The sequence below is a fragment of the Mauremys mutica genome, chromosome 25, assembly GCF_020497125.1.
Source record: "Mauremys mutica isolate MM-2020 ecotype Southern chromosome 25, ASM2049712v1, whole genome shotgun sequence".
Taxonomy (NCBI): domain Eukaryota; kingdom Metazoa; phylum Chordata; order Testudines; family Geoemydidae; genus Mauremys; species Mauremys mutica.
Window position 1 is genome coordinate 14549282 of NC_059096.1, and position 24477 is coordinate 14573758.

General features: G+C 47.4%; 1 protein-coding gene across 4 annotated transcripts in view; it reads left to right on the forward strand.

Annotated features, from left to right (window-relative positions):
* Window positions 1-24477, forward strand: part of MYO1D (myosin ID) — a 392910-nt gene that overhangs the window by 232224 nt on the left and 136209 nt on the right. For all 4 annotated transcript variants that reach the window (XM_044999484.1, XM_044999487.1, XM_044999485.1 and 1 more), the window contains exons 20-21: window positions 6702-6815; window positions 20081-20235. In XM_044999484.1, coding sequence (XP_044855419.1) covers window positions 6702-6815; window positions 20081-20235 — 269 coding nt within the window. The remainder of the gene's footprint in view (window positions 1-6701; window positions 6816-20080; window positions 20236-24477) is intronic.

The following is a 24477-nucleotide window of genomic DNA, read 5'->3' on the forward strand; positions in this document are numbered from 1 at the left end:
CCCGGATGACTGGAAAAAAGCTAATGTAGTGCTCATCTTTAAAAAAGGGAAGAAGGAAGATCCAGGGAGCTACAGGCCAGTCAGTCTCACCTTAGTCCCTGGAAAAATCATGGAACAGGTCCTCAAGGAATCAATCCTGAACCACTTAAAGGAAGGGAAAGTGATCAGGAACAGTCAGCATGGATTCACCAAGGGCAAGTCATGCCTGACTAACCTAATTGCCTTCTATGATGAGATAACCGGCTCTGTGGATGAGGGGAAAGCAGTGGATGTACTATTTCTGGACTTTAGCAAAGCTTTTGATACAGTCTCCCACAGTATTCTTGCCAGCAAGTTAAAGAAGTATGGGCTGGATGAATGGACAGTAAGGTGGATAGAAAACTGGCTAGATGGTCGGGCTCAACGGGTAGTGATCAATGGTTCCATGTCTAGTTGGCAGCCGGTATCAAGTGGAGTGCCCCAAGGGTCGGTGCTAGGGCCGGTTTTATTCAATATCTTCATTAACGATCTGGAGGATGGTGTGGACTGCACCCTTAGCAAGTTTGCAGATGACACTAAACTGGGAGGAGTGGTTGATACGCTGGAGGGTAGGGATAGGATACAGAGGGACCTAGACAAATTAGAGGATTGGGCCAAAAGAAATATGATGAGGTTCAACAAGGACAAGTGCAGAGTCCTGCACTTAGGACAGAAGAATCCCATGCACTGCTACAGACTAGGGACCGAATGGCTGGGCAGCAGTTCTGCAGAAAAGGACCTAGAGGTTACGGTGGACAAAAAGCTGAATATGAGTCAACAGTGTGCCCTTGTTGCCAAGAAGGCTAATGGCATTTTGGGTTGTATAAGTAGGGGCATTTCCAGCAGATCGAGGGATGTGATCATTCCCCTCTACTCAGCACTGGTGAAGCCTCATTTGGAGTACTGTGTCCAGTTTTGGGCCCCACACTACAAGAAGGATGTGGACAAATTGGAGAGAGTCCAGCGGAGGGCAACAAAAATGATTAGGGGGCTGGAGCACATGACTTATGAGGAGAGGCTGAGGGAACTGGGATTGTTTAGTCTGCAGAAGAGAAGAATGAGGGGGGATTTGATAGCTGCTTTCAACTACCTGAAAGGGGGTTCCAAAGAGGATGGATCTAGACTGTTCTCAGTGGTAGAAGATGACAGAACAAGGAGTAATGGTCTCAAGTTGCAGACGGGGAGGTTTAGGCTGGATATTAGGAAAAACTTTTTCACTAGTAGGGTGGTGAAGAACTGGAATGGGTTACCTAGGGAGGTAGTGGAATCTCCTTCTAGACAAACTAGACAAGCCATTTACAACAAAAACTTTGCTTCTCTACAAAAGAAAAAGGACACTAAACTGTCTAAACTGCTACATGGCACAAGGAGCCACAACAATAGCTCCCTTAACCCACCCAACAATATTGTTAATCTTTCCAGCTATTCTCTTAGCCCAGCAGAAGAATCTATCCTATCTCGGGGACTCTCCTTTTGTCCTTCCAGATCCACGAATATGATACAGTTTTGCGGTGACCTAGAATCCTACTTTCGCCGTCTCCGACTCAAAGAATACTTCCAACACACCTCCAGAAAACACCATTCTGGCCACTATGGATGTGGAAGCCCTCTACACTAACATTCCACACGAAGATGGACTACAAGCCATCAGGAACAGTATCCCCGATAATATCACGGCTAACCTGGTGGCTGAACTTTGTGACTTTGTCCTCACCCACAACTATTTCACATTTGGGGACAATATATATCTTCAAGTCAGTGGCACCTCGAGGAATTCCACCGAGATTTTAACAATTTCCATCCCACCATCAACCTCAGCCTAGACCAATCCACACAAGCGGTCCATTTCCTAGACACTACTGTGCTAATAAACGATGGTCACATAAATACCACCCTATACCGGAAACCCACTGACCGCTATACTTACTTACATGCCTCCAGCTTCCATCCCGGACACACCACACGATCCATTGTCTACAGCCAAGCTCTAAGATACAACCGTATTTGCTCCAATCCCTCGGACAGAGATAAACACCTACAAGATCTCTATCAAGCATTCTTAAACCTACAATACCCACCTGCTGAAGTGAAAAAACAGATTGACAGAGCCAGAAGAGTACCCAGAAGCCACCTACTACAGGACAGGCCTAAAAAAGAAAATAACAGAACACCACTAGCCATCACCTACAGCCCCCAACTAAAACCTCTCCAGCGCATCATCAAAGATTTACAACCTATCCTTAAAGATGATCCCTCACTCTCACAGATCTTGGGAGACAGGCCAGTCCTTGCTTATAGACAGCCTCCCAACCTGAGGCAAATACTCACCAGCAACCGCACACCATACAACATAAACACTAACCCAGGAACCTATCCTTGCAATAAAGCCCGATGCCAGCTCTGTCCACATATCCATTCAAGTGACACCATCACAGGACCTAATCACATCAGACACACCATCAGGGGCTCGTACACCTGCACATCTACCAACGTGATATATGCCATCATGTGCCAGCAATGCCCCTCTGCCATGTACATTGGCCAAACCGGACAGTCTCTACGCAAAAGAATAAATGGACACAAATCTGACATCAGGAATCATAACATTCAAAAACCAGTGGGAGAACACTTCAACCTTCCTAACCACTCAGTGACAGACTTGAAGGTGGCAATTTTGCAACAAAAAAACTTCAAAAACAGACTCCAAAGAGAGACTGCTGAACTTGAATTAATATGCAAACTAGATACCATTAACTGTGGTCTAAATAAAGACTGGGAATGGTTGGGTCATTACACCAATTGAATCTATTTCCCTATGAATCTATTTCCCACACCTTCTATGGGCCATCTTAATTATCACTTCAAAAAGTTTTTTTTCCTCCTGCTAACGATAGCTCATCTCAATTGATTAGACTCTGCCTGTTGGTATGCATACTTCCACCTTTCCATGTTCTCTGTATGTATAAATATCTCCTGTCTGTGTGTTCCATTCTATGCATCCGAAGAAGTGAGCTTTAGCTCACGAAAGCTCATGCTAAAATAAATTTGTTAGTCTTTAAGGTGCCACAAGTACTCCTGTTCTTTTTGCGGATACAGACTAACACGGCTGCTACTCTGAAACCTCTCCTTCCTTAGAGGTTTTTAAGGTCAGGCTTGACAAAGCCCTGGCCTGGATGATTTAGTTGGGTTTGGTCCTGCTTTGAGCAGGGGGTTGGACTAGATGACCTCCTGAGGTCCCTTCCAACCCTGAGATTCTATGATTCTATGATACCCTGTACATCCTCACACCTTCCTCCTACTTAGGTACTGCTTGTCAGTCACCCACAGTGGAGTACAGTAGGGACCATCACTCAAAGAAGAAGTTACTGACCTGTAACTAGAGGTTCTTTGAAGATGTGTGGTTCCTCTCTGTATTCCCATTCCCATACCCACTACCCACCCTTTTTCCCCTCTGCTTCCACTCTTATCCGATTCGTGGTAGAGAAGGAACTGGAAAGGTGGACAATCTGCGCAGCCCTTTATCCCCTTGTACAGAGACACAAGGTGAACCAGGGTGCATACACAGACCAGCAAACACTACTTTCACATTCTGGCTTTGGATGCATGGTGCACATGCATAACCCACAGGGACAGCAAACAGATCAAAGCAGATTACTGAGCAAATAAAACAAAGCACACAAACTAGGCTTAATACATTAAAAAAATTGGCTAAAAATAGTAATTTCTCACCCTAAATGTTGTTTTATGCAGGTTGCAGAGTTTCTTGAAGGTAAAATGCATTGCTTGCAACTTAAATCTCCAGGTATACCCTTCACAGGCTGACCTTTTTCAGCCTGGTCCCAGTCCTTCTCGCCGGATCAGTTTTAGGTGTTTTCAGCAGTCATCCTGGGCAGGGATCTAGTGAAGAACCGGTGACAGTGATTAACTCACTCTCCAGCCTTAAATAGAATTTATATATGGCATGAATCTTTTGTTTCCCAGTCTGACTCCCAACCCCCTCTTAATGGAAAAACACTGAAAGCCCAAGATGGGGGTCTAGTACCAGGTGACATGCTCACATGACCTTGCAGTGTCAAAGCAACCATGAGACAAGGTTTATTTGTAATGTCCACAGGAAGGAGCTCCAGGAAGATGGGAGATCAGCATCTTCAAAGACCCATTCCATTGTCTTTCCTAATGGCCCATTGAGGCTGATTGCCTACTGTCTGGTGGGTGTTTCCCAGATGCAAACACTTTTGCAATTGATAGTTTATATTCCTAACTTCAGGTACAGCAATGATACATGCATACAAACAGGATAATCATATTCAGTAAATCATAACCTTTCCAATGATATTTTGCAAGATCCATCTTGCATCAAATACAACTTAGTTATGCCATATTCATATAAGCATATTTCTATGAAGAATATGAGCGTGCTGTGACACTCCCTTTATCAACCTGTTCTCTTTTATCCACTATTTTACTGACCAAGAATTTTAACAAATTAGTGAGATGCTGTTTTCCATTTGCAGAAACCGTGCTTGTTAGACCCTATCGAATCATGATTTTCCAAGTGTTTTTATTCTATTTTTAATGATTGTTTTAGCCTTATATCTGTAACTGGCTAATCGGCTTACTGGTCTTCACTTTCCTAGATCACCCCCAGAACATTTTTATATATAGGTACACTTGCCATCCTCCAGCCCTCCAGTACAGTAGCTGTTTTTAATGGATAGCAAAAATATGTGAGCGCCTCACTAGAGATGATTTATATTGCAATAGCAAGCCCTCTGGCTGACGTAGGTGGTGTACTGTGCTGGAGGGATACTAGTTGGGTACTTTGCTGGTGATTAAAAGTGAATGCAGAGAAGAGAATCTTGAGAACTAGGGGAACACCTCATTTAGGATAGTTTTAAGTAGCTTGCTGCTAAATTACACCTTTTACTTTTCGTGTATTAGATGGCCCTTTTTATTACGTCTCGTTTCCTGTTGCGGTGATGGCATAGAAACAATAAGTTCCCCCTGATTATAGTAACATGCATGAATTAAGGCAGAGTACTAACTGACTTAAACTGCTGTTCTGTACTGGACAGTAATCCAAGGTGCAGACACTACTAGATTGAGAAGACTGTTTCAGTCAGAGGATTGGTGCCCTCTTAATTCCATCAGATTTGATGTGGTGAGAAATTTCATATAGTAACCGACTGGGAGGTGAAGTAAGGTTCAGCAATGATCAGCACACGGGAAACTTAATGTAGCCACTTCAGAAAAATGCTTTTTATCATTGTTCTCAAGTCATCCTTCAATATACCATGCATTAAGATCAGCTTCCAGCAGGATCCCCTCGTTCTGAGTGTTCAGTCAGACAGACAATATCCTACTAGGATAGAATTGTGATGAGTTTAGCTTAAAATGAATGAACCACCTGTGCATGTCTAAGGATTGTCCTTCTAGTGCAGAGGTGGGCAAACTACAGCCCATGGGCCACATCTGGCCGGTGGGACCGTCCTGCCCGGCCCTTGAGCTCCTGGCTGAGGAGGCTAGCCCCCGGCCCCTCCCCTGCCTTCCTTCCCCCCCCCCTCCTCCAGAGTGATGCCACTGTGCAGGTAGCGCGGCTGGCTCTGTCTGGGTGGCAAGGCTGTGAGCTCCTGCCGCTCTGAGCGGCGTGGTAAGGGGGCGGCAGGGCATGGGGGTGGATAAGGGGCAGGGAGTCCTTGGGGGGCAGTCAGGGGACAGGGAGCAGGGGGTGGTTGAATGGGGTGGAGGTTCTGTGGGGGGCGGTCAGGGGACGGGAAACGGGGGGTTTGGATCAGTTGTGGGAGGTCCGGGGGGCCTGTCAGGGGGTGGGGGTGTGGATAGGAGTTGGTGGGCAGTCAGGAAGCAGGGGGGTTAGACAGGGTAGGGTCTCAGGGGGTGGGGGGTCCCGGGAGGGGGTGGTCAGGGGACAAGGAGTGGGGGGGTGGATGGGTCGGGAGTTCTGAGGGGGACAGTCAGGGGGCAGGAAGTGGGAGAGGGCAGATAGGGGGTAGGGGCCAGGGTGTTTGGGGAGGCACAGCCTCCCCTACCTGGCCTCCATACAGTTTCGCACCCCAATGTGGCCCTCAGGCCAAAACGTTTGCCCATCCCTGCTCTAGTGCCTTGACATGTATCCTGTTAATTTCAGGTCCTGTTGAACTCTTGTTGGCAGCCAGTGTGGTTGAAAAGTGATATAATAGTGATGAGTCTCAGCAGGAGAATTAATGGTTCTTTACTGAATTCCAAGAATCTCTGTAATTGGCTTTATATTTACTGAGTACAATCACTGCATGACTTTTTTCACTGAATTATATTAAATTATTTAATTTGTAAATTATCACAATGGAGTATGGAATGCATTTCATATTGTCTCCAGATACTACCCAGCTGTATGGTTCATGAGAAACCTGAGGATATGGAGCTACCTGATACCCTTGGAGACTAAAACACCATTGTTGCTTTAAAGTTGATGAAGATATTTACACGTTATAGCTCCACATCCCAGGTTTGGCATAGAAATTTTGAAGCAAATTTTAAACCTCTTCAGATCACACAGTAATGTTCCCTGTTGTTTCTGTTAGGTGCACTTGCATATGTAGGAACTTGATACCATGAATTTTGATCCTTTCATGCAACATGAAGTAATTTGTGTGACTTAACGTCTGTGGGGATTTGCCTTTTTCCAGGTAAATCGCTTTAATAAGGTGGAGGACCGAGCAATTTTTATCACTGATCGACACCTTTATAAAATGGACCCTATGAAGCAGTACAAGGTGATGAATATCATCCCACTTTACAATGTAAGTATGAGGACTGGAATCCAGTGACTTCAGATTTCTAATCTCAGGCTCTGACACACTCCCTCTGATCTTGAACAAGGCACTTAACTGACTCAGTTTTCCCTCCTGTAAAATTGAGATAATACCTACATTTGCATCACTTATATGTTTAATGTTTGTAAAGCACTTTGAAGATGTAAAGCACTTTTTAAATGCTGCTAAATAATGTTGTTCCTTTTAATTCCAATACATAATATGAAGGCCAGAAACCAAACTACTCATTATGTTTTCCTCTTCAAATTGTTTTATTTTTTGTGTACAGTGCACTGCAGGATCGGGGTCCCATAAAATGAGGTTAGAAAGTCACCGCAGCTGTAACTCAGAATGTCCATGCCTTTGTGGGTTTCTCTGACTTTAACGTTTGAACGCTCGTTGATAAAATGTATATTAAATAGCAAAGAGAGACAGATACTGAATTGGATTGGAGTGTCTGGTCCTCAGGCTAGCAGAGATTTCGCTCACGTTTCAGAGCAGGAGATTATCACTGTGGAGAAGGGGTGGAAAGAACTGGCCTCTTAGCTCTTCAGTGTCCCTTTTAGCTGATTTGCTACTACTTAATTTTCGCAGCCTGAGTTAAACCTACAAAACTACACAGCCTGGTTTGGCTAGTTTGGGAATGTCCCAGCTTTACAGAGTCCCACTGAATGTACGGCTGGGATTTCATCAATAAATCTGGGTATTCCTTTATTGTAAATGACAGTGAAAATGGGGAGTGGGGAATGAATAATATTTGCTGCATATGTAGCCATAGTTAGTAGCTCCCTCTCGCATCCTTAGCATCGATCCTTTTCTCCCCATCCAGCCCTACTGCGTGCTTTGCTCTTCAACCAGCCAAGAAGAGCACCAATGTCTCATGAACACACACCCTAGCTCACTGCCTAATGGCCTAACATCTGCCTGTGTTAGCCACTTGTTCTAATAAGAATAGCTATTGCAATAGAGCATTGTCATGGCATCAGTGCCTCCTCCTTTGAAAGCGGGCCTTGCCTCTAAGTTTATGTAGCAGCTGTGGGGCGTTTTCCTGGGCTGATGTTCTGTTCCATTCACATTACTTCCTAATTGTACAAAATGAAATTGTCAGCAGGTTTGATTTCTGGATGGCTGACTCCTGCCAACCCAAACCAACTTACTAAAATATATAGGGTATCTAGAAAGCAAACTGTACTTTTGAAGCAAGCTGCTGGCTTTTATTTTTGTTTGAAGGAATAAAAATTCATCTGATCCATGAATTAATGAAAATCTGGTTTCTGATTTATGTTCTAGTTAGCATCTGTGAGCTTGCTATCCCATTGTCTCAAACAAAATGGTTAGATCAAAACAAGTAACTTGCTATATTGGTAATTGAAATAAGTCCACATTTATCAATGACCACTGTCATCTTGCTTTTGAAAGAAGTGTTTGACATTAAACCTTTATGGAAGATGAATATTAAAGGCTGAGCTTTGGCTCTGCATTCATCTAGCAGAGGGAGACCCATTATTGTTTAACAATGTTCTGTGCCTTGATGCTGACAGCTAGCAGCCTGAGCACAGTATGGCTTGCTTGGAAAACTTCTTAATGTTTTAAAAATTGAAGATTACAGAGAAGTCAGATGTACAGTCTTGTGCAAGTTGCCTGGAAAACACATTTTGGGTGAGAATAGCTGCTTGTTGCAGTCCTTCACATAAAATACATGTTTAAAATATCAGAGGGGTAGCCGTGTTAGTCTGGATCTGTAAAAGCAGCAGAGAGTCCTGTGGCACCTTATAGACTAACAGACGTATTGGAGCATGAGCTTTCGGGGGTGAATACCCACTTCATCGGATGCATGTAGTGGAAATTTCCAGGGGCAGGTATATATATGCAAGCAAGAAGCAGGCTAGAGATAACAAAGTTAGTTCAATCAGGGAGAATGAGGTCCTCTTCTAGCAGCTGAGGTGTAAAAACCAAGGGAGGAGAAACTGGTTTTGTAGTTGGCGAGCCATTCACAGTCTTTGTTTAAACCTGAGCTGATGGTGTCAAATTTGCAGATGAACTGAAGCTCAGCAGTTTCTCTCTGAAGTCTGGTCCTGAAGTTTTTTTGCTGCAGGATGGCCACCTTAAGATCTGCTATTGTGTGGCCAGGTAGGTTGAAGTGTTCTCCTACAGGTTTTTGTATATTGCCATTCCTAATATCTGATTTGTGTCCATTTATCCTTTTCCGTAGAGACTGTCCAGTTCTTCTTCGAGTGCTTGCTCATATCCATTCCAGTTAGGTGTGCGTGCGCATGCGCCGCGTGCACATTCGTCAGAAGATTTTTACCCTAGCAACACTCAGTGGGTCGGCTGGGCGCCCCCTGGAGTGGCGCCGCTATAGCGCCGGATATATACCCCTGCCGACCCATCCGCCCCTCAGTTCCTTCTTACCGCCCGTGACTGTCGTTGGAACTGTGGAGAGCGGCTTTGCTGATCTCCACATCCCTAGCTTCTCGTAGTTATTTACTCTTTATTGTGTTTATAGTTCAAGTTCTTGTAGTTATAGTTAGTTTTAGTAATTATATTCATAGTTAGTGTATATAGTTGAACGGGAGATTGGGGATTAGCCCCTTTCCTCCGACCCGGTGCGGGCCCATGCCCAAGGCACCGGGATTCAAACCGTGCTCGGCGTGCCAGAAGCCGATGCCAGTAGGGGATCCTCACGACTCCTGCCTAAAGTGCTTAGGAGAATTCCACCTGACGGACAAGTGCCGCATTTGTAAGTCGTTCAAGCCAAGAACGAAAAAGGAGCGGGACTTCCAATTAAAGCAGCTCCTCATGGAGTTGGCACTTAGTCCTGCGGCGCCGGCACCGACCACTCAACAGACTGCCTCGGTGAGGAGCGCACCTTCGGCACCAGCTCACTCCAGTACCGAGAAGGACTCCCAGCACTGACATCTGCCGGCACCGGCTCCGTGGCACCGCTTCCTTTCCCCGACTGGGAAACGCCATAGTGCTCCGACCCCATCCTCGCAGAAGGAGCACACATCCAAGTCTGTCCGTTGGACCCTGGTAACTGCTGCGGCACCGTCAACACCGGCACCGCAGTTGGCAGCTCCTCCTAGCGCGGCACCATTGATTCCGGTCCCGCAAGGGCCGTTGAGTCCGGTGCCACATAGCTCCCCGGCTCACGCTGTGGTCGAGCTCGCTCTCCCTTCTATGCTGGAGACCTTCTCGATGGCAAGAGAGCTCATCGCGATGACTGAGTCGATGCAGCCTCAACCCCCGGCACCGCCGGTGCGGGTTATCCAATCTGTCGGCAAGCCAGCCCTGATAAGGCCTCCTTCCGTCGGTCCACCGGAGAGACGTCATTCCAGGTTGCGGTCTCGGAGACGCTCCCGCCGTTCCCGATCCCGGCACCGCTTGCAGTCCCGGCACCGCTCTCCATCGCGGTACCAGTCGTACTCGCGGAGACATTCAATATCTCTGTCACTGGACAGATACTCCCGGTACCGATCTGGCTCTCGGTACCGATCTCGGTACCGTGCGTCCCGCAGTCACTCCCGGCACAGGGACTCAAGATCCCGGTCGACCTCCCGGCACCGGCACGGTAGAAGGTCCTGGTCTCGCTCGTGGCACCGACAAGCCCGGTACCGCTCATCACCGGTACCACCCTGGGACCAAGCGCCAAGATCAGCGGCACCCCCCCAAGGTCTCTCGGCACCACCGTGGCCTTCGAGGCAACCATCGGTATCGTCTCAGGCTGGTAGTGCTTACTACCATAAGGAACGCGTCTCTGATGCTCCCAGCCACTACCCAGAGACACAAAGCTATGAACAAGGTCCTCATCACTGGGCCTTTTGGACTCCAGTGGGCATACCATGAGGCCCAAGGTGCCCCATCAGTGGCTCAACGCTCAGGCCCCTCAGAGCACAGGATTCCCGAAGCGACAGTGAGCCGTCCTCCCCCCGCAGGCACGGACGAGGATCCACTTCAGTCTGCAGACACTGAGGTTCCACCTGAGGTAGACGGTGCGCCGCCAGTCCACAACCCCCCTCAGGACCTGTTGGTACCGGGCCTCTCCTCCTCCTCCTCACCCGATGAGGCCGTAGCAGGAACATCTTCCTCAGGCCCTCCTCCTATCGATCTCAGGGCCCATCAAGATCTCTTGAGGAGAGTAGCCCAGAACATGAATTTACCAATGGAGGAGGTTCCTGAAATAGAGGACCCGGTCATGGACATTTTATCGGCGGATGCACCCCTTTGAGTGGCTCTCCCGTTCATCCGCACTATACAAGCTAATGCGGACACAATTTGGCAATCCCCAGCTTCGATTACACCTACAGCTAGGGGAGTAGAGAGGAAATATATGGTCCCCTCAAAGGGGTACGAATATCTCTATACCCACCCACCTCCCTGCTCCCTGGTTGTCCAGGCGGTGAATGAACGGGAGCGTCACGGCCAGCAAGCACCAGCTCCTAAGTTGAAGGAGGCTAGGCACATGGACCTCCTAGGCCATAAAATTTACTCGGCTGGAGGCCTCCAACTTAGGGTGGCAAATCAACAAGCCCTCCTAAGTCAATATAATTTTAATACGTGGGTATCTGTGGGAAAGTTTACGGAGCTCCTTCCCCAAGAGTCCCGCACGGAGTTTACAGCCCCACTTGAAGAGGGGGAAAAAGTGGCAATAACTTCCCTCCAGGCCTCTCTGGATGCAGCAGACTCGGCAGCCAGAACGCTCGCGTCCAGCATAACGATGAGACGTATCTCCTGGCTACAGGCTTCAGGGCTTCCCCCAGAATTGCAGCAGACAATTCAAGATTTACCTTTTGAGGGCCAGGGCCTTTTCTCAGACAAAACCGACCCCAGGTTGCAGAGCCTGAAGGACAATCGAGTCATAATGCGCTCGTTGGGTATGCACACGCCGGTGACCCAACATAGGTCCTTCAGGCCCCAACCATACCGCCCTTATAACCAGCCTAGGCCGCGCCAGGATACGACCAGACAGCGTGGCAGGGGGGAATCGGCGGAGACAGTCTGGCCCTCAGGGAAACCAAGGTCAAGCGCCCCCTAAGCCACCTACGGGGCCAAAACAAAACTTTTGATGGGACGTCCGAGGACGGCCCACCAGTTTCCCTGCCGGATCCTTCTCCCTCCTTCTTCAACCGCCTCTCCCATTTCCTCCCTGCCTGGTCCCAGCTGACCTCCGACTGTTGGGTCCTCCGCACGGTGGAAACCTCCAATTTGTTTCTCTACCCTCATCCCACCCTCCCTACCCGTCCCTCTTCAGGGACCCCTCTCACGAGCAATTCCTCTTACAAGAGGTCCACACACTCCTAAATCTGGGAGCCATAGAGGAAGTGCCAGAGGACATGAGGGGCAAGGGATTCTATTCCCGCTACTTTTTAATCCCCAAGGCAAAGGGCGGTCTCCGACCGATTCTGGACCTGCGAGAACTCAACAAATTCATGATAAAGCTGAAATTCTGCATGGTATCCCTGGGGACCATCATCCCATCCCTGGATCCAGGAGACTGGTATGCTGCCCTCGATATGAAGGACGCGTATTTCCACATCGCCATTTACCCGCCGCACAGACAGTGTCTCCGTTTTGTGGTCAAACAACAGCACTTCCAGTTCACGGTGCTTCCTTTCGGTCTTTCTACGGCCCCAAGAGTCTTCACCAAATGTATGGCCGTAGTAGCTGCCTCCCTCCGCCGTCGTCGAATACACGTCTACCTGTACCTCGACGATTGGCTCATTTGAGGGACTTCCCAGTTGCAAGTATCATAGCACCTGTGTATCGTCAAAGACATCTTCGGGAGGCTAGGCCTCATGATCAATGTAGAAAAGTCTAGTCTGACTCCAACGCAGAGAATAGACTTTACTGGAGCAGTTCTGGACTCCAATCTGGCCAGGGCCTGCCTTCCTCTGCCACGTTTTCAGACAATGTCTTCGATCATTCGAAGTTTTCAATCCTTCCCGGTGCGCACCTGCCTCGGCCTATTAGGTCACATGGCGTCCTGCACCTTTGTGACCAAGTACGCGAGGCTGCGACTTCGGTGCTTCCAAACCTGGCTTGCTTCTCTATACCGTCCACACAGAGACAATCTAGATTCGGTGATCACTATCCCCAGGTCGGTTCTCGACTCCCTCACTTGGTGGTTAGACCCCACTCTAGTCTGCGCAGGGATGCCGTTCCACCCACCTCAACCCTCGGTGGCACTAACCACGGACGCATCATCTCTGGGTTGGGGTGCCCACCTCGGGAACCTTCACACTCAAGGCCTCTGGTCGCCCCAGGAGCTGGCCTTGCATATCAACGTGAGAGAGCTGAGGGTGGTCCGTCTAGCATGCCAGGTGTTTCGGGACCATCTCCAAGGCCGCTGTGTATCAGTGTTCACAGACAACACAACGACCATGTTTTACATAAACAAGCAGGGCGGGGCACGCTCCTCCCTCCTTTGTCAAGAAGCCACTCACCTGTGGGACTTTTGCATAGCCCACTCTATCGATTTGGTAGCGTCTTTTCTCCCAGGAGTCCAGAACACTCTGGCAGATCGCCTCAGCAAGTCTTTCCTGTCTCACGAGTGGTCGATCTGTCCCGATGTCATCCATTCCGTTTTCCGGAAGTGGGGCTTTCCCCGCATAGACCTCTTTGCCTCCCGAGAGAACAGGAAATGCCAGGTGTTCTGCTCCTACCAAGGATGCTCCTCGGGCTTCCTCTCAGACGCATTCCTCCTCCCGTGGACAAGGCACCTATTTTATGCCTTCCCGCCGTTTCCCCTCGTTCACAGAGTCCTACTCAAGCTCCGCAGGGACAGAGCCAACCTGATCCTCATTGCTCCAGCGTGGCCGAGGCAGCATTGGTACACCCTGTTGTTCGACCTCTCAGTGGCAGATCCGATCCCCCTGCCACTGTGGCCGGACCTCATAACGCAGGACTTTGGCAGGCTTCACCACCCAGACCTGCAGTCCCTTCATCTCACAGCATGGCTCCTACATGGTTGAACCAATCTGAGTTGTGTTGCTCTGCCTCGGTGCAACAGGTTCTCTTGGGAAGTAGGAAGCCTTCCACTAGGATGACTTATCTCGCCAAGTGGAAGCGTTTCTCACACTGGTGCGCTCAGAGTGACTTAGTCCCTGGACAGGTGTCTATCCCTACTGTCCTCGATTACCTCTGGTCCCTGAAAGAGCAGGGCCTGGTGGTCTCTTCTGTAAAGGTACATCTGGCAGCTATTTCCGCCTTCCACCCGGGTGAAAGTGGCCGTTCAATTTTTTCTCACCCCATGGTTTCCAGGTTCCTTAAGGGATTGGAACGGTTGTACCCGCAAGTCAGGCACCCAATCCCCACCTGGGATCTAAACCTGGTGTTGACCAAGCTTATGGGGGCCCCCTTCGAGCCTTTGGCCACCTGCTCCCTGCTGTACCTTTCCTGGAAGACGGCCTTCCTCGTCGCTATCACCTCGGCGAGGCGAGTCTCGGAGCTTCGTCCCTTGACAGCTGATCCCCCGTATACTGTCTTCCACAAGGACATGGTACACCTATGGCCACACCCCTCTTTCCTCCCTAAAGTGGTGTCTGCCTTTCACATCAATCAGGACATCTTCCTCCCAGTTTTTTTCCCGAAGCCGCACTCATTGCGCTGGGAACAACTACTACATACTTTGGATGTCCGTAGGGCTCTCGCCCCAGCTCTTTGTAGCGGTGGCAGACCGCATGAAAGGTATGCCAGTCTCTTCCCAACGGATCTCATCTTGGATGACATCCTGCATCCGAACGTGCTACGACCTGGCTCACGTTCCCGCTAGCCATCTCACCACCCATTCTACGCGGGCGCAGGCCTCTTCTGCCGCCTTCCTGGCTCATGTCCCCATCCAGGAAATATGTTGGGCGGCTACCTAGTCATCGATTCACACCTTTGCCTCACACTACGCATTAGTCCAACAATCCAGAGACGATGCAGCCTTTGGCTCAGCAGTTTTGCATTCTGCAATGTCTCACTCCGACCTCACCGCCTAGGTAAGGCTTGGGAATCACCTAACTGGAATGGATATGAGCAAGCACTCGAAGAAGAAAAGACGGTTACTCATCTTTGTAACTGTTGTTCTTCGAGATGTGTTGCTCATATCCATTCCAAACCCGCCCCCCTTCCCCACTGTCGGAGTAGCCGTCAAGAAGGAACTGAGGGGCGGATGGGTCGGCAGGGGTATATATCTGGCGCTATAGCGGCGCCACTCCAGGGGGCGCCCAGCCGACCCACCGAGTGTTGCTAGGGTAAAAATCTTCCGACGAACGTGCATGCGGCACGCGCACACCTAACTGGAATGGATATGAGCAACACATCTCGAAGAAGAACAGTTACAACGGTGAGTAACCGTCTTTTTGGCCGATGTTCATAGCAGAGGGGCATTGCTGGCATATGGTGGCATATATTACATTGGTGGACATGCAGGTGAATGAACTAGTGATGGTGTGGCTGATCTGGTTAGGTCCTGTGATGGTGTCGCTGGTGTAGATATGTGGGCAGAGTTGACATCGAGGTTTGTTGCATGGATTGGTTCCTGAGTTAGAGTTACTATGGTGCAGTGTGCAGTTACTGGTGAGAATATGCTTCAGGTTGGCAGGTTGTCTGTGGGCGAGGACTGGCCTGCCACCCAAGGCCTGTGAAAGTGTGGGATCATTGTCCAGGATGGGTTGTAGATCCCTGATGATGCGTTGGAGGGGTTTTAGCTGGGGGGAGGACCGTGATGGCCAGTGGAGTCCTGTTGGTTTCTTTCTTGAGTTTGTCTTGCAGTAGGAGGCTTCTGGGTACACGTCTGGCTCTGTTGATCTGTTTCCTTATTTCCTCGTGTGGGTATTGTAGTTTTGCGAATGCTTGATGGAGATTTTGTAGATGTTGGTCTCTGTCTGAGGGGTTAGAGCAGATGTGGTTGTACCTCAGTGCTTGGCTGTAGACAATGGATCGTCTGGTGTGCCCAGGATGGAAGCTGGAGGCATGAAGGTAGGCATAGCGGTCAGTAGGTTTTCGGTATAGGGTGGTGTTAATGTGACCATCACATATTTGCACTGTGGTGTCTAGGAAGTGAATCTCCCGTGTAGATTGGTCCAGGCTGAGGTTGATGGTGGGGTGGAAGCTGTTGAAATCGTGGTGGAATTTTTCCAGAGTCTCCTTCCCATGGGTCCAGATGATGATGTCATCAGTGTAGCGTAGGTAGAGAAGGGGCGTGAGTGGACGAGAGCTGAGGAAGCGTTGTTCCAGGTCAGCCATAAAAATGTTGGCATATTGTGGGGCCATGCGGGTGCCCATAGTGGTGCCACTGATCTGGAGATATATATTGTCATCAAATTTGAAATAGTTGTGTGTGAGGATAAAGGCACAGAGCTCAGCAACCAGTTGTGCTGTGGCATCATCAGGGATACTGTTCCTGACAGATTGTATTCCATCTGTGTGTAAGATGTTTGTATTCACCCACGAAAGCTCATGCTCCAAAACGTCTGTTAGTCTATAAGGTGCCACAGGACTCTTTGCGTATTTAAAATAGAATATCCATTCACATGAATGGAGTGAGGACTTCCTGGAAGTGCTAGCTAAGGGCACAGGCTATGCTTAGTTTGCATTTTATCCAGCATTGAAGCAGTTAATGTTTCTGTGCATCTAGGTATTGCACTTTTTTGAATACTTAGAAATTCAATAGGTAGAAACCAGCTTTTCTCAAAAATCTGCAGTGACCTGCCACTGGGAAGAACACCTGTATTGAACAATCTCCTCAATCTAAATAATTGTGAAGAGACATTGGGGTATTTTGTAAGAGGGCAAAATGAAAATGTTCTGTGAAGCATAGAGACCTCAGAATGTTACTGTGCTGTATTGGAAATGCTTTATATGAGCATCAGAGTCCTGTGGCACCTTATAGACTAACAGACATATTGGAACATGAGCTTTCGTGGGTGAATACCCACTTCGTCGGATGCATGCACCCATGCAAGCTCATGCTCCAATACGTCTGTTAGTCTATAAGGTCCCACAGGACTCTTTGCTGCTTTTACAGATCCAGACTAACACAGCTACCCCTCTGATATATGAGCATGTCTTCTTCAAACACAATAATAGTAAATCACTGCTTTGCAAACCTGGGCCCCTCTTCATATATGGTTTAATTACAGGGAATGACCCTTTGGTCCTTTTCTAATATTCCCAAGAAATTACATCATAGTGCTGAGGCATGCTGCCTGAATCCTTGTCCTACTGATTTACTGTTGAGCTAGTGGCATCCTGCAGGAATGGGCAGTGAGGAGAAGAGAATGCAGAGTTGAGATGACACAATATGTGAAATGTTTTTTTTCTGGTTTACAGGGCTCTCTGAATTAAACCCATGCCTGTGATTTTTGCTCATGCTCATCCATAATTTCTTTCTATTTATAGATTTGTTTCGTACCTTTTCTAGTGATTTGAATGTTTGCAGTTTGTCCCTTCCTGTTTGAGCTGTCTAATGTAGTTCTCATTTTTCAGCACATATGGTCTCTTCAATAATAGGACTGTTTTTTATATTGGTGTATATTTTGTTGAGGGAGGTGGCATAAGTAGCCACTTAATGATACAGGTGTTTTTCTTTGTTGAAAAAACACACTTCTTTGGATTGATGTGGATGTTTTAAAGAAGTAAATGGATGATAATTACCACCAGCCTCTTTGCTAGAAAGATATATGTTCATCTGGAAGATGGATTGCCCTTCTAATGTGTACAAGGGTGAACCCAGCTGAAATTCATCTGCCTGCCAGCAATACTCACTATCAACATTTCTAAAGCACCCTATCAACATGGCAACATCCTTAGGGATGGTGTTTCCATGGAAATCTCATTGGAGACAGTCAGCTGATGTCTGGTGCTACCCGTGAACTTGTTTTTAGCTCAAGAAGCCATCCTGTAGTTTCCCATTTTCTTTAACTGCTTATTGCTCATATGTAATGGCAAAGACTGTCCCTTAATGAATGTCCTGGATTTTGTATGGTCTCCTTGTCTCTTTAAAAAGCAGTATTTGGTTTTGTGTATGGAATTACAAACCATATTTGTTTGAATATGCTAGACATTGAGGAATCTGGCATTAATTACTCCGGAAACTTACTTGTATATTATTACAAACACACGTCTTGAATTTTTTTTTATAAAATCTAGGCAGGAAAAAACCCCTTAAAGCTCCCTGGAAAAGGGGAAAATTCAAAGGATTTGGGTATTTTTGTTTCAGACATGTCTTCCTTACTTCCAATCTATTACAGCCTTACCTGGATTAAAGTGTTTCTATTTCGAGATTCTGCTATAAAGTGAGTGTGCTGGTAATAGTTTTAATGCAGCATTCATTTTAGTCCCCCCTACAAAGGTTTAAAGGTGATTGTCAAAGCAGTGGAAGGAATCTCTATTTTGGCTACCTTTCACAGTAGATGGGTAGATTTATCATTTTTAAAAAGGACAGACCTTCAGAGTTTGAGTTTTTTCTGACCTTCACAACATCCCGGAAAACTGAATGATTACCATTCTTTGTACTTAGTGAGACAATTTTCTTTCCTTTTTATGTGCTACGTTTAAGATTTGGTGTTAATTTTTTAAGCCTGAAATAGAAAAACAAGAGAATTCTTTGTTCAAGGGCTGTTGGCCTCCTAAAGCAGCTTAGTTAATTATTAATTTTTAAACAGGCTTTTGAAATTCATTGGTTTCAATTCATTCTCCTCCTCCCCTCCCCCCCCTTCTTAGCTGCACATTTAAAGCCCAGATAGCACTAACCCATGGGGCTCTATTGTGATCACTGGCATGATATTTAAACATGCAAATTAATTTGAAGGGACACTGTACACTCAGGCAGCTGATAATTTCCATGCATAAAGTGTAACGTTTAAAAATTTTTATAATCTTTTTAAGTATTGTGGATAGTGGAGAGTAAAATCCTATTGCGTGCAGGAGATCACTGCTGGGTATTTGACATATTAAAATGAGTCTGTATAGTTTGTCTGAAAGCTTAGTTCAGAAACAATGAGCTGCTCTCAGATCAGTACAGCATAGGCACCTCTGAAGAGGGTGAATAGGCCAGGGCTCTTTTGTGCCAGAGATCTGTCCAAAATTTGGTAGCGGCTACTGTGGTGTTCATTACATATATTTTCAGGGGATGCCACATTACTGTTAAGCCTTTTACTGGCCTTGTAGGCGGATTCTTATAAATACCATTTTGTGAAAAAGCACTGGGATTGTTAAACTTAAAGCATGATGCATCCTGACCAGCTCTGAAAATCAGGCAGGCTTCTCAGGGTACAGAATAGTCTCTGACTGGATTAGCATGAATATTTGATCACAGGAGATGGGCATTTGTAGAAGGAAGTTATTTTAGAAAAAAATGCCTCAAGACTTTCAGGTTCCATCTGTATTATGCTTATCAGGCTCGTCCACCTCATTTTTAGAGGATGGGTCTGTTCCTGGTGTCTCCAGACATTCCTGGAGAGGAGCCCTGCAGTTCCTGATGAGGCTTGCAGAAGCTAAATTTCCAGAGAAGAATGTCTGCTGTATCTGATCTTTGTGGTGTTTACTGTTTTGTTTTTTTCCGGGAGGGTCTCTTGATTTTCCAATATCCTTATATCTTGTATATTATCTGTACATGGTTAAATACAAAGGGCTACATTAGATTGTTCACTTGAGGGGGAAAAAATGTTCTCTCCGCTGTGCTACCATTCTGCTGCTGGCTTCCTTTGGAAAGGAACACAGGATTGTGGGCCTACTGCCACCTGACATAATGGTATCCCTCCAAAGATACTTGGTGGTAGGCAAGCCAAACAATTGGAAACAGGCTCCTCCATTCTCCGAGGGGGGCACAGCACCTAGCAGTATGGGGTCCTGGTCAATGACCTGGGCTCCTAGGTGCTATGATAATACAAATAATAAATACTACTAGTAATCCCACAGAGAGTTGGGCCAGACTGAGCAAGGTCTCGGGAGTCTCTTCTTGTCCTTTGTTTCGCCTGCTGGCTTCCAGGATATTGTGTAGTTTCAATCTTGCCTTCCTTCCCTTGAGTTTTTCTGGTCTTTCAGGGGGAACATTGAAAAAGCCATGCATACTAAAGTTTCTCATGGAAAAATTTAGTTCTGTGATCCTTTCAGAGCTAAAAACTGAAAAGATGGGATAGTGTACTGAAGTAGATGATCAAAATTAAAGATGGAAAAGAGACATTAGATTTAGTCCATTCCTCTGGTAGTGGAGGATTGTTACTAAGGTATATGCCATAAGACTATTCTGTGCTTTCTCTCTGCAGTTGACGGGATTGAGTGTCTCCAATGGAAAGGACCAGCTTGTGGTCTTCCACACAAAGGATAACAAAGACCTCATTGTCTGCCTCTTCAACAGACAGCCAACTAATGATAGCAGAATTGGAGAGCTGGTTGGAGTCCTGGCAAACCACTTCAAGAGGTCAGTATTTCTGTGGAAAATTCAGAGTCCAGCTCATCAGATCTGTGACATCCCTTAAAATTGTTTGATCATAGAATCATAGATTGTTAGGGTTGGAAGGGACCTCATCTAGTCCAACCCCCTGCTCAAAGCAGGACCAATCCCCAAATGGCCCCCTCAAGGATTGAACTCCCAAGCCTGTGTTTAGCAGGCCAATGCTCAAACCACTGAGCTATCTCTCCCCCTTGCTTTCTATCAGTGCTGACTCATTTATACTGCATTCATTCAAATATCATATTGCCTCTGTATAAATCCATGGTATGCCCACATCTTGAATACTGCGTGTAGATGTGGTTGTCCCATCCCAAAAAAGATATATTGGAATTGGAAAAGGTTCAGAAAAGGGCAACAAAAATGATTAGGGGTATGGAACGGCTGTCATATGAGGAGAGATTAATAAGACTGGGACTTTTCAGCTTGGAAAAGAGACGACAGAGGGGAGATATGATTGAGGTCTATAAAATCATGGCTGGTGAAGAGAAAGTAAGGCCTGGTCTACACTAAAAAGGGGGTTCGAATTAGGGTACGCAAATTCAGCTACGTGAATAGCGTAGCTGAATTCGAAGTACCCAAATTCGAACTACTCACCTGTCCAGATGCGGCGGGGTCGAACTCCGCGGCTCCAAGGTCGACTCCGCCACCGCCGTTTGCAGTGGTGGAGTACCGGAGTCGACCGCGGCGCTTCCGGAGTTCGAACTATCGCGTCTAGATCAGACGCGATAGTTCGAACTCCGAGAAATCGAACTCACCCCGTCGACCCGGACGGTAAGTGTGGACTAGCCCTAATTAAGGAAGTGCTGTTTACTCCTTCTCATAACACAAGAACAAGGGATCACCCAATGAAATTAATAGCAAATTTAAAACAAACATACGGAAGTATTTCTTCACACAATGGGACAGTCAACCTGTGGAACTCCTTGCCAGAGGATGTTGTGAAGGTCAAAACTATAACAGGATTAAAAAAAGAACTAGATAAATTCATGGGGGATAGTTCCATCAATGGCTATTAGCCATGATGGGCAGGGATGGTGTCCCGAGCCACAGTTTGCCAGAAGCTAGGAATGAGTGACAGGGAATGGATCACTTGATGATTACCTGTTCTGTTCATTCCATCTGGCATTGTCCAATGTTGGAAGACAGGATACTGGGCTAGATGGACCTTTGGTCTCACCCAGTTTAGCCGTTCTTAGGCTCCTATGTTATAGATGAGCAGCAGTTGAAGTAGATGAAGAAGTGTATTCTACTTAGGTGTGTGCTTGCCCAGTGTGCCAGAGCCAGAGATTTTGCCTATCAGTACCCACAGAGTGTCTGTGACCCCTCCTCTGACTATATGAGGCAGTGCCGCCCCGACCCCCCTCAGTTCCTTCTTACAGCCAGTGGTTGTAGCCTCACCACCTCGCAGATAGTCTTAGTCTAGCTTTATTGTATATAGCTGGTAGTTAGTGTTAGCTAGTTGTCTGTTTTCCCCAGCGATGCCCTCACCAGGGTTTAAACATTGTCCTCCGTGTGGAGGAGCGATCCCCAATAGAGAGCAACACCGCATGTGGGGATCAGTCTCTGCGAGGCCCACCTCAAGGAGCATTGCATGATCTGTAGGTCGTTCAAGAAAAGAACTCACGTGGCTCAGGACCTTTGCTTCAAGCAGCACCTGCTTCAACAGGCCATGCTGCCTGATCCGGTACTGAAGCTGTCATCAGGTTGAAGATCGCCCTTGTGCTCCAGGAGCACTGCCACTTCACGTTCTGGAGCAGGCGCTTCTCAAAAGAAACTGAGGAGCCATTCCCTGTGGACTGCAGAGAGGAAAAGGTTGTATAAGACCAATTGAAACAGCTACAGGTCTTGGGGTGACTCTTCCACCTCCCTCAGGAAAAGTGTGGATTGGCACAGAGCTGGTGCTGGCATGTGGGACAGCCTGGGTACTTCTGACCCTGCTCCAGTGCTGAGTAGGGAGGTTAGAAATCCTGTACTTGTTGACTCCAGCCCCAGCCTCCAGGCATTTAAGTCTGGTCCCAACAAGGGAGATGCTGGTACTGACTGTATCCATGTTGTCGGCGTACCAGGCAGCCGCAGACCTCCTCTGCCTTTTGGTCCCAACCTCACCATTGGTCAAGGACCTTCCTAGGGCTGCATCATCTGTAGCCCCTCTGATTGAGCGAGCCACCAAACCCTTGTCTAGTGGCACCGCAGCACAATGCTTCTCTTCCAGTAGTGGGAGTAGAGTCAGTACCGGGATCGGTACGGAAGACCTTGTACTAGGAACCTCTTCAGCACCACTTCCAGCAGATGCTTCCTTAGCAGCTTTCATCACTCTCGATGTCAGTACAGTTGATACCTCTGTTTACATCAGCACTGACACCACTTCCAGCACTGGCATGCTCAGTACCGACTCCATCTGCTTTGCTGCTGCTTGCCTCATTCGGGTGACAGATGAGTCAGACCACTTACTCGCTCCTTCAGGTCTTGTTCTGCCCTTGTCACCGGGATCCTGAGGCTTCTCTGCATTCAAGTCATTCTCCTGCTCTCCATTGCACAGTAAACAGCAAGGACCGCTAATGGACCGTTACAGTTCCCAAGATTGGCATCTGTCTTGTGGTTGGGATAGCATCCTGGTTAAACCTGGTAGAGCTAATTTGTTGTGAACCAGTTAGGGAGGTTCTCCTTGATTGTAGGAAACCTTCCACCTACCTGGCCAAGTGGAAGACATTCCCGATCTGGTGTTCGCAGAGCTGTATCTCTCCGATGCCATCATCAATACTACTCTTCTTGGACTATCTGCTACACTTAAAGCAGCAGGGCCTGTTGGTCTCATTGATAAGGGTTCACCTGGCCACCATTTCAGACTTCCACCCAGGAGTGGCTAGCTGGTCGGTCTTTGTTAACCTGATGGTTGGTCAGTTTCTTAAAGGACTTAACAAATTATTCCCACAAGTTAGGCAGCCGATCCCAGCTTGGGACCTTAATCTGGTGTTTTCAAAATTAATGAGGCCCCACTTCAAGCCCCTAGTGACTTACTCATTACTCTATCTGCCATGGGAGGTGACATTCTTGGTCACAATAACATCAGCTAGGGAGGGTGTCCGATCTTAAAGCACTAACTTCTGACCCTCCTTACACCATTTTTTATAAGAACAAGGTGCAGTTTAAGCCCCACCCAGTCTTTCTCCCAAAGGTTGTCTCTGTTTCATGACAATCAGGACATTTTCTTCCCAGTCTTTTACCCTAAGCCTCATACCAACAGCTGGGAAGAAAGACTCCACTCTTTGGACATTCGGCGAGCCTTGGCTTTTTATATCAAATGCAAAAAGCTGTTTAATATGTCGAACCAGCTATTGATTGCGATAGCAGACAGGCTGAAGGGCCTCCTGGTGTTGTCTCAGATAATTTTATCATGGATCACGTCTTGTATCTGGGCTTATTATGATTTGGCAAAGATACCTGCCCCTGCATTGATAGCACATTCTACAAGAGTGCAGCCCTCCTCAGCGGCACTCCTGGCCCAGGTCCCGATCCAGGAGATCTGCAGGGCGAGGACATGGTCCACACTTTCACTTCTCACTATGCCATTACCCAGCATGCCAGAGATGATGGAGCATTCGACAGTGTGGTGCTAAAGTCAGCAATTCCATGAACTCCAGCCCCACCTACTAGGTAAGGCTTTGGAGTCACCTTCTTGGAATCGATGTGAGCAAGCACTTGAGGAAGAAAAAACGATGGCCTATTTTTCGTAACTGTTGTTCTTCTAGATGTGTTGCTCATGTCCATTCTAAGACCCACCTGCCTACCCCTCTGTTGGAGTAAACGGGCAATGAGGAACCGAAGAGGCAGCAGATTGACAGGGCCCTATATGCAGTGCCATGAAGGTGTGACTCCAGGGGGTGCCAGAGCCGACCTGACGGGTACTTCTGAGGGGAAACCTTCCAGCGACTGTGCATGCAGCACGAACATATCTACTTCGAGATGTGTTGCTTGTGTCCATTCCAAGAACAGTTATGAGAGGTAGGTAACCATTTTTTGTGAATGGTCCCTGTATTCTCCCTGCATTATCTCAGAACAACTGGTTTGCTGCTCTGGACATTCAGGATGCCTACTTTCATGTGGTGATTTTGCCAAGCCATAGAAAATTCCTTCGCTTCGTCATGGGAGAATGCCACTTTCAATACACAGTCCTCCCATTTGGCCTCTCTTCCGCCCACTGAGTTTTCA